A 10,032-nucleotide genomic window follows, 5' to 3' on the forward strand; every position below is an offset into this window, starting at 1 on the left:
TAGACTGTTTCCAAATTTCCGGAAACACCCAACTTATCACAGATCTATTAAAAATGTGACTGATAGGCTTGCATAAGATATTAGCAACAGTTTTAAAAATTTTGCCATCCAAGTGATCTATACCTGAAGTTTTTTCCTCCGGGAGAGAGAGCAACATCTTTTCAACAATTTCCTCTTTAACTGTACCAAATGTCAATGAACAAGATTTATTCCTCATAATGTTCTTCACATTACTACAAGGTGAATCCTTAGGGTATGATAACATACTAGATCTTAAATTTGCAGTTTTCTTTATAAAAAAAAAGTCATTCAAATGATTTGCTATATCCAAAGGTTTAGTGATTATTTCTGCTGCTGTTTCCAAATACATATTAGAACATTTTGGTTTTTTTACACATTATTTCATTTATAACTTTCCACAATTGCTTGCTATTATTTGATGAGTTACTAATCTTTTGGCTAAACTATATTTTCTTTTTTAATCTATTTAACTTTGTCACTTTATTTCTCAACTTACAATAATACCTTTCATCCATATCACTTTTAGATTTTAGAGTTTCAGCTTTGGCATTATCCCTTTCCCTCATTATAGATTTTAGCTCTGCATCTAACCAAGGAGCATTATTGCTTTTTATCGACCTTTTTCTAATAGGTGCATGTTTGTCAACTATTTTCACAAATCTATCCATAAAAATGCGTAAAGAAGCATTAACATCCTCCTCGTCACAAACCGCCGACCAAGTGGACCTTTCAACATCTTCCACAAACGCATTAGGATCGAACGTTTTATAAGACCTACGATAGACAATCCTTGCACCAAATTTAGGCAATTTAGTTTTCTTTGTTGTGGTGATTAAATTATGATCACTGCATCCTACTCCAACTGAGATGACATGTGAACACAACTCATACACATTTGTAAAAATGTGGTCAATGCATGTTGATTTAAATTTACCATTCAAGAAATTCTTGTGGGTTGTGTAACAATCTGCTTAAGGTTAGAAGCATTAGTTATAGAAATCATCTTTCTACGTAAATAACAATTCTTTGAAAACCAATCAATGTTGAAATCCCCCAAAAGAAAGATATCTTTGGTTTGAGCAGATGCCTTCTCAATGTTATCACATATCTTTTCCAAGTAATCCACATTTGAACTGGGAGGTCGGTAACAGCAGCCCACTAAAACGGGTTTGTTAAACTGAATATTTAACTGTAACCATATCATTTCAATATCGCTGCCCATCAAATCTTCCCTTGGAGTGACTGCAATATTTTCGCTAATATAGAATGCAACACCTCCACCATTTTGATTTCTATCTTTTCTAAATAGTCTATACCCCTCAACAGCTAGCTGTGAATTATCAAAACTGCGGTCTATATAGTGTGTTTCTGATAAGGCCAATACATGAATCCCATTGGAACAGATGTTTATAATTTCATGAACCTTATTTCTGAGACTACAAATGTTCAAATGAGCTAAAACTAAACCTTTCTTAGGCAAGTTTGAAAGTAAATTTGTCATATTAATAAGATTAAAACATCAAAACAAAAACATCAGGATAAGAATCTAAATAAAGGTCATGAGCAGTTATTCAGATGCTTGCATTTGTCCATTTGCCGGCCAAATTATAACCTTATCATACCTTAAGCTGGCTCTTTCACCTTTCTCTCTTGCCTCTTTCAGTTTTGGCAGCAGTTCACGTCTCCTCTGCTGCACCAAATCAGAAAAGTCTTCATTGATATAAATGTTTGTACCCTTTAATTTCGTGGTGGAGGAAAGGATGCGCTGTCGGTCTTTAAATCTAAGAAGCTTCACAACAATTTTTCTTGGCTTTCTTCCCTCATGGAATTGGCCAATCCGGTGGACCCTTTCCATCTCAATTGTAGAACTATCCAGACCCAAATTATTAGACCGCATTTGTTGAATCTTCATTTCTAATCCACTGATTGTTTAGCCTTTTTCCTCCGCAATCCCATCAATTAGTAGATTAGATCTCCTTAACTGATTTTCAGTGTGATCCAGCTTCTCAAACAGATCCTCCAATTCCTGCTTTGATTTTAAAATGCTGCTCTCAAATGATCTAATTTTTATGTCAATGTCATTCTTCTTAGCTTTCATCTCATCCATGATACCTTGTGTGAACTGCAGACTAGTTTTTAGTTCTTGTACATCTCTAATTACACCATCCAACCTTTTCGCATTTCCATCCATAATGATTTGAATGAAGCTCTTGAAGTTGTCCTGTTGTTGTTTTAACATTTCCTTATAAAATTCTCTCTGCTGATCCATCATTTGGGTCAACACACCCATAGTTACAACTGTATCATCCTCTGATGGTTGTTTACTACTTTTAGGAGGCATGATTCCACAATCTTACCAAGATGTACTGAGATAGGAGTGGCAGGCCCACCAAGCCCAGAAGCCTCTCAAACAGTTGAAAACAGTCCAATTCACTCGCCGCACAAGTCCAATATTCAAAATTTGAAGACTAAATGCATATATTGACCAAATGTTGACCTTAAAGTAATGGTCCAATATGTGATTACAATGATTTGTATCAGATTGTAGAGAGCTGGAGAACTCAGAGACAGAGCATCTCACCTGATGTGTGTCTCATGTAAATGTGAAACCCTCCTGTCATGGCTTTGCCTGGCTCCTCCTGACAGTACCCTACTTATCCGGGGCCATTTATTTAAAATTATATTAATATATTAATATTAATATATTTTAAATACAACAAACTCAAACACATATTCCAAATAAACATACATTGCCTTGAAGCACTACAGTAGACAGCAATGGAAAAAAATAATAACTGAATATGAAACTGAGGTACCTTCACTAAATTAGCAGAGTTGAATTAAAGAAGCTTGCCATTTGCCATTTCAAACTTATTTCCCTAATCTGATCTGGTACACAAATAACCAAAAGCGGACAATATGTTGTGATCAGATAAAATAAATAAAAGAAGCACCATAATTTTAAATACACCTAATACATAATATTAAATCAAAAAGGATTTTGCTTTGTGATTTTATAACTCGAAGCAATCAGATTTGTTTCATATTGATACTAGATAAAAGTGAAAAAAAGACAAAATAGAAAAAATAGCTTTGTAGCACCGTTTACATTTTTTACTTAGTAAAAGTAATCTGTTAGAATCAAATGGGTTTGTGTGGTGTGTGTGTGTGTGTGTGTATATATGTATGTATATATATATATATATATATATGTATATATATATATATATATATATGTATATATATATATATATATATGTATATATATATATATATATATATATATATATATATATATATATATATATATATATATATATATATATATATATATGTGGTTTTGCAATACCAAGAGGTAACCAACTTTACACTTGAGATGAAATAACCCATTGAAAAACATTAATTTTATTTAACCTGTTTATTTAACTGCTTTTATTTAGGTATATATTCCCCAACACATTATCTTCAACACAGTTAACTCGCCCGTGTTAATATAATGATGTGTGATCAGTTAGTGGTGGGTTATTAATGTGTCATCTCTGCTGGTCCAGATTGCTGGCTGTCAGCAGGTCTCCTCCACAGGATCTATTAAGCAACTCTTGCAGTGCTTCATTGACATCAGTATTAAACACAGTGCTAAAGCTACAGTTTGGGAAGGTGACCTGGAATGAACCCACCACTTCCTGTACCCATTGCAGCTCGGCACACAACTCCTTTTGCAAGGCCTCATAACGAGTCTGCCTCTCCTTATATCGCTCGCTCACTCGGCTAACGCTGGCATCCACACTCCTCATGTCTTCGTGAACACCCCGCCTCTGGGCTTCAACTTTACGAAACTCATAACGGAGCTGGGACAACTCGTGTCTGATGTTTTCGCTTTCTTCTTTGTACCACATCTCTTTCTCATTGTAGATGGACACTAATGTGTCAATGTCTTCCTGCATGGAGTCGTGAGCCGACGCCAGCTGACAGAAAGAGCCCTCCATGGCCGACACGTCCTCCTCCACCTGTGCGAAGCGTTCAAAGTTGATGTAGGTGTTGTTAGGAGGCATGCTGGAGTGGGACTTGATGGTATACTCTTTGAGACGCTTTGTCTTCAGCTGCCTACGTTCTCTCTTCCTATCTGGTGCTTTACTGCGTTCTTCTTTATGCTCGTTAGACTGCCAACAGACAAACGGGTTTAGAAAGAGAGCGATATGTAAGGATTGAGTAAAAGAAAGTGAAAAAAATGAATGCCAATAAATGTCTTTCAGGCATACAATCACAAGCTGATTACAAACCTTAATCCAGGGGTGATTCAAGGCATCTTGAATTGTGAGTCTCTTTCTGAAATACATTATTAAGATTGTAATTTATGCCATTTTCTTGCAAAAAGCACCATACTTTGCATGGTCACAAACACAAAGCTCACACTCAAACACACATGACTTTAGATTATCTCTGCCCTCTGCAATTACTTGGTGTCCTTTTCCAGCAGTTGTCGTATAAAATTCTTGGCAAGCTCACTGGTGTGGCCAAAGAATTCATCGTCAAACTCATAGTTCATGGCTGAGATGTTTCCCAGAGTGTCTTGCTTGGTTTCTCCTAAGAAAGGAGATGCCCCACTCAACCTTCATTCAGAAAGCGTATTAGCAACATATTCTAATATTTCGATATTTGATATCAGATACTACATTTTTAGGCTTGAAGAAATTATGTTTTTGCTTACTTACAGAATATATGTTATAACACCAACACTCCTATAAAAGTAAAGCATTTCATTTAATTGTTTAAAATAAGAAAATCTCATAAACTCAAATAATTGAGATATTTACATTTAATGTACGTTCAAAACTGATCTTACCACATATCTGCTTCCAGTCCCAGTGGTTCATAATTCACAATCTCTGGAGCTGAAAACAGGAAAACAATATGAGACGAGGAATAAATCATTCAAAGGATAGTTCACCCAAAAATTTTAATTTGTGGAAAATGTACTGACCCTCAGACCATCCAGGATGTACAGTATATGAGTGTTTATACTGTAAAAATGAGTTTTATTCATTGGAACAGATTTGATGAAATATAACTTTAGATTACTTGCTCAGCACAATCAGCTGGTAAAACCATCACAATACTCCACAAGTAACCAACATGACTCCAGTCAATCATTTAACAAAAAGCAAAGAGCTGCATGTTTTGTAAGAAACAAATCCAGCATTAATGTATTCAACTTCAGTGTCTTTATCCATGATATTGTGTACTCCATCTGAATCAGGAGAGAAATATGCATAGCTCAAGCACCATTTACAAGCAAAAACTTTCCAAAAAAGTTCTAAACTAATATGTCAGTAAATTTTTAAGTGAGAGGACAACAGGGTATGGACTTTTTTTTTTTATTGGAGGAAGCATTATAATGCATTATCGACACGTATTTTGGCCAGAATTAACGGTTTGAAGTTAAAACGACTTGATGGGTTTGTTTCTTACGAACACAGCTTCTCAATTCACAAGACATTAATTGATAGACTGGAGTCGTGTTGATTACTTGTGTGTTATTGTGATGTTTCTGTTTGAACTCTCATTCTGACAGCACCTATTCACTGCAGAGGATTCATTGGTGAGCAAGTGATGTAATGCTATATTTCCCTGAATATTCAGCAAATGTGCATTTTTGAGCAAACTATTTCTTTAAGCATTCAAAAAGTTTGCTAGGAGTCATTCACACAGAACACGTTTTTACAATCCACTTCGCTGCTTTTCTGTTATTTTTCTGTCAACATGCTAGACCATCATGTTTGACCACTGCACTCACGTCTTTTGCTTCTTCTTGCGCATGACATGGCATTTAAAAAAATGCAGCACTCAAGACCCTTGTATTAAAACATGTTCTGTGTGAATGGCCCCTGAGTGTTTGCAGGCTTTGGGGTTTAAACAGAACATGTATCATACCAACAAACTCTGGTGTTCCAAAGATGTTTTTAAATTCAACCCCTTCGGCAATCTTGTGGGCCAAGCCAAAATCAATGAGTTTGATTCGGGGCAGTGGGGCGTTCTTATCCAGAAGCATGATGTTTTCAGGCTGCAAACCGGAAAATAAATTACACACAAGCACACTCACATTCATATGCACACAAAGGCACACTGTTCTTCTGTCTTCTGACAGAGCATTCTGCAGCACTCCACATCTGTCAACGCAAATGTGTTGTACTGTAATGTTCTAAGGCAGTGTTATGAGGCCAGTGGGTGTACTGTACCTTCAGGTCAAAATGAGCAATATTCCTTGTGTGCAAATAGTGCACGCCCTCTAGAATCTGTTTAATAAACTGTGTGGCTTCCTCCTCACTTAAAGACTCTTTCTCTGCCAGAAAGTCGAAAAGCTCTCCTCCAGACACCCTACAAAAATACATAAACTCCTCTCAGTAAGAATAGGTAGGTGAACAATTGAATAAAATATGCACATTAAATATGATCTAAGCCCAAACATATGTAGCAATATCATTTGTACAAGCATCAATACAAGCTCTACTCACAGCTCCAAAATCAACACCACATCTGTCTTGTTCTCAAACACATCATGTAACATGACAATATTGGGATGGTGTATCTGCTGTAGGATGTTGACCTCTCGCTCAATCTCTTCTCGGAGCACACCTCGCCGGCTAGCAATACTCTGACGCTTCTTTATGAACTTGGCAGCAAAATCCCGGCCCGAACTCTTTTCACGACACTGCTTAACAATTGCAAACTGCCCACTGAAAAACACATGAACAGTGATAAAACACACATACACTGACTAAATCAACACAACATAATGCATTATTTAAGTCTTTATGCTGTTTATAATATAGACACTTAAAAGATATGTTGTTTATTATATAATATTATATATATATTAGATAAAAGATTTGGTGTCAGGTGAATGACCCATTGCCCCTCTATATAGCACCCATATGAATGCAGCTGTGTAATTTGTATCATTTTGTTTTGAAACATTTAGCAAGCACATGATAAACCACCAAGCAAACAAATTCTTACCTCCCAACTTCCTCTCCAATCTCATAGAAAGTCTCGACCTGCTGCTGCTTGAACACAGCCATTGTGATCTTATAAAAAAAAAAGTTTATTATTAGATTCATAAAAAAAAGTACACACAATTTTTTTATTATTGTTTTATACAACCTCTATGTATAAAACAACATATCAGTTAAAACCCCTATTTAATGCATATACTATACACTGTTTATAGTTTGATTTGACCTAAATATTTCATTCATGATGGTGGGACCAATTTAGATCTTACCAAAGTGTGCAGGATAAGGACGAGGCCTCACCTATATATAGCCTAAAATTTATCCAAGGTGTCTAGAACATAGAGGGGGAAAAAAATAGAAAATTCACAAAATGCACAATGGAAAAAGTCTCTTATAACAAGATATGCTTCCCATGTTGTAACACTTCTAACGTGAATTCAATGCTTCACTCGAAAAAGAAGCACATTTTACCCATGCTTTTTACCTGTCAAACACGACCGTATTAATTACTGTTCATCCCGGCGGTAGGTCTAGTACCAGATCTCCAAAAAGACGGTGTAATGCACTCCCTTCATTTGTTTTTAATTTCCGAAAGTTACACACGCACGAGCTGACGTAGCCTAACTGTAATAAAAAATAAAAATAAAAACAACACCAAAATAGCCTACTCCAGTCACTCTCCCACAGCGGTAACTTAAAGATTAACCCAAAGAGTTTGTTTGAAAATCCCATGTCTAGTGTATTTATTAAAATCAAAGAGCACGTACCTGTCATCATCAACAAATATGTTTCTGAATCCTTTCAAGCGATCACGCGACTTTCTTCACAGACCATTAGAAGAGCGCCCGAGTCCCAGCAGCGTGTTTCTAAAAGTGGATACGCCAGCTGTTGAACTCGACAGCACACGAACAGGCATGACCCACGAATAAAAAATAACACAACATAGAGGACTCTTCTGAATTATATCCAAGTTGGACTTCAGTCGCTGTCTGTGGGTCACAGTTTCAGTCAGAATGATCAATCCGTTCTCCACTCTGTTTACTGCTGATATGTGTTCAAGCTTATCAACGTGACAAACAGTTGTTTGTAGTTTTTGTAATAAGGTAATAAAACACATGCAAATACTTCTGAGTAAATTTACTCTAAACATGCTGGGTTCAACTTGTTGGGTACATTTATTGGGTTATTTGTAATATTTCTTCCCAGGTGCTGGATAGCACCTATATTGAATAGTTCGGTTTCAATTTTGCTGACCGCCAGAAGCACGTTTAAGCACAGTGGATTACAGCCTCTCACCACGTGACTTTTTGGTATTTTATCTCGACCTATCGAGCTGGCGCTGTGAATCCACTAGACTAGTGCATAAAGGGATCATGAACTGAGAAATTACATTTCCCTTGATCTTTTGACAGAGAGGTAATTGTTCTATAAAAAAAAACATCCTGTAAGTTTAAGAACTCAAAACTTTTATTGTTAGTTTTTAAAACAGTTTATACAGATGCTGGTCATATAATTAGAATATCATCAAAAAGTTGATTTCACTAATACCATTAAAAAAGTTAAACTTGTATATTATATTCATTCATTACACAAAGACTGAAATTAAAAGAAATGTTTATTTCTTTTAATTTTAATGATTATAACTGACAACTAAGGAAAATCCCAAATTCAGTATCTCAGAAAATGTGAATATTGTGAAAAGGTTCAATATTAAAGACACCTGGTGCCACACTCTAATCAGCTAATTAACTCAAAACACATGCAAAGGCCTTTAAATGGTCTCTCAGTCTAGTTCTGTCGGCTACACAATCATGGGGAAGACTGCTGATTTGACAGTTGTCCAAAAGACGACCATTGACACCTTGCACAAGGAGGGCAAGACACTAAAGGTCATTGCAAAAGAGGCTGGATGTTCACAGAGCTCTGTGTCCAAGTACATTAATAGAGAGGTAAAGGGAAAAAGAAGGGTGGTAGAAAAAAAGTGTACAAGCAGTAGGGATAACCGCACTCTGGAGAGGATTGTGAAACAAAACCCATTCAAAAAAGTGGGGGAGATTCACAAAGAGTGGACTGCAGCTGGAGACAGTGCTTCAAGAACCACTACGCACAGACGTATGCAAGACATGGGTTTCAGCTGTCACATTCCTTGTGTCAAGCCACTCTTGTACAACAGACAGCGTCAGAAGCGTCTACAGTAAAGACAAAAAGGACTGGACTGCTGCTGAGTGGTCCAAAGTTATGTTCTATGATGAAAGTAAATTTTGCATTTCCTTTGGATATCAGGGTCCCAGAGTCTGGAGGAAGAGAGGAGAGGCACACAATCCACGTTGCTTGAGGTCCAGTGTAAAGTTTCCACAGTCAGTGATGGTTTGGGGTGTCATGTCATCTGCTGGTGTTGGTCCACTGTGTTTTCTGAGATCCAAGGTCAACGCAGCCGTATACCAGGAAGTTTTAGAGCACTTCATGCTTCCTGCTGCTGACCAACTTTATGGAGATGCAGATTTCATTTTCCAACAGGACTTGGCACCTGCACACAGTGCCAAAGCTACCAGTACCTGGTTTAAGGACCATGGTATCCCTGTTCTTAACTGGCCAGCAAACTCACCTGACCTTAACCTCATAGAAAATATATGGGGTGTTTTGAAGAGGAGACCCAACAATGCAGAAGAGCTGACCTGGGCTCTCATAACACCTGAGCAGTGCCACAGACTGATCGACTCCATGCCACGCCGCATTGCTGCAGTAATTCAGGCAAAAGGAGCCCCAACTAAGTATTGAGTGCTGTACATGCTCATACTTTTCATGTTAATACTTTTCAGTTGACCAATATTTCTAAAAATCCTTTCTTTGTATTGGTCGTAAGTAATATTCTAATTTTCTGAGATACTGAATTTTGGATTTTCCTTAGTTGTCAGTTATAATCATCAAAATTAAAAGAAATAAACATTTAAAATATATCAGTCTGTGTGTAATGAATGAATATAATATACAAGTGTAT

The 10,032-nt window shown here is 36.7% G+C and overlaps 1 protein-coding gene across 6 annotated transcripts; it reads right to left on the reverse strand.

Moving 5' to 3' along the window:
• Positions 1–3,424: 3,424 nt before the first annotated feature.
• Positions 3,425–8,038, reverse strand: LOC132104898 (death-associated protein kinase 3-like). Of its 6 annotated transcripts, none has more exons than XM_059510409.1 (12): positions 7,802–8,038; positions 7,519–7,658; positions 7,335–7,365; positions 7,039–7,106; positions 6,534–6,755; positions 6,258–6,396; positions 5,953–6,082; positions 4,865–4,913; positions 4,734–4,760; positions 4,479–4,631; positions 4,302–4,347; positions 3,425–4,181 (listed from the first exon to the last, which is right to left on the reverse strand). In XM_059510409.1, exons 4-12 carry the CDS (start codon positions 7,098–7,100, stop codon positions 3,555–3,557), a joined length of 1,455 nt encoding a protein of 484 aa, XP_059366392.1. In that variant the 5' UTR covers positions 7,101–7,106; positions 7,335–7,365; positions 7,519–7,658; positions 7,802–8,038; the 3' UTR covers positions 3,425–3,554. The 6 variants fall into 6 exon arrangements, with proteins under 6 accessions (XP_059366392.1, XP_059366393.1, XP_059366391.1 ...); XM_059510410.1 differs by having other exon boundaries at positions 7,304–7,365; XM_059510408.1 differs by lacking the exon at positions 7,519–7,658 and having other exon boundaries at positions 7,304–7,365.
• Between the last annotated feature and the right edge of the window lie 1,994 nt (positions 8,039–10,032).

The sequence above is a fragment of the Carassius carassius genome, chromosome 2 (genome assembly GCF_963082965.1).
Source record: "Carassius carassius chromosome 2, fCarCar2.1, whole genome shotgun sequence".
NCBI classification, from domain to species: Eukaryota; Metazoa; Chordata; class Actinopteri; order Cypriniformes; family Cyprinidae; genus Carassius; species Carassius carassius.

What these genes read in the sequence shown, in the direction of transcription:
- LOC132104898 (XM_059510412.1), bottom strand. Translation starts at nt 7,100, where the DNA reads ATGGCTGTGTTCAAGCAGCAGCAGGTCGAGACTTTCTATGAGATTGGA. An exon ending in ATTGGAGAGGAAGTTGGGAG is followed by an intron (nt 6,756 to 7,038) that starts GTAAGAATTTGT and finishes TGTGTTTTTCAG; the next exon opens with TGGGCAGTTTGCAATTGTTA. An exon ending in TGGAACACCAGAGTTTGTTG is followed by an intron (nt 4,914 to 5,952) that starts GTATGATACATG and finishes TCCTGTTTTCAG; the next exon opens with CTCCAGAGATTGTGAATTAT.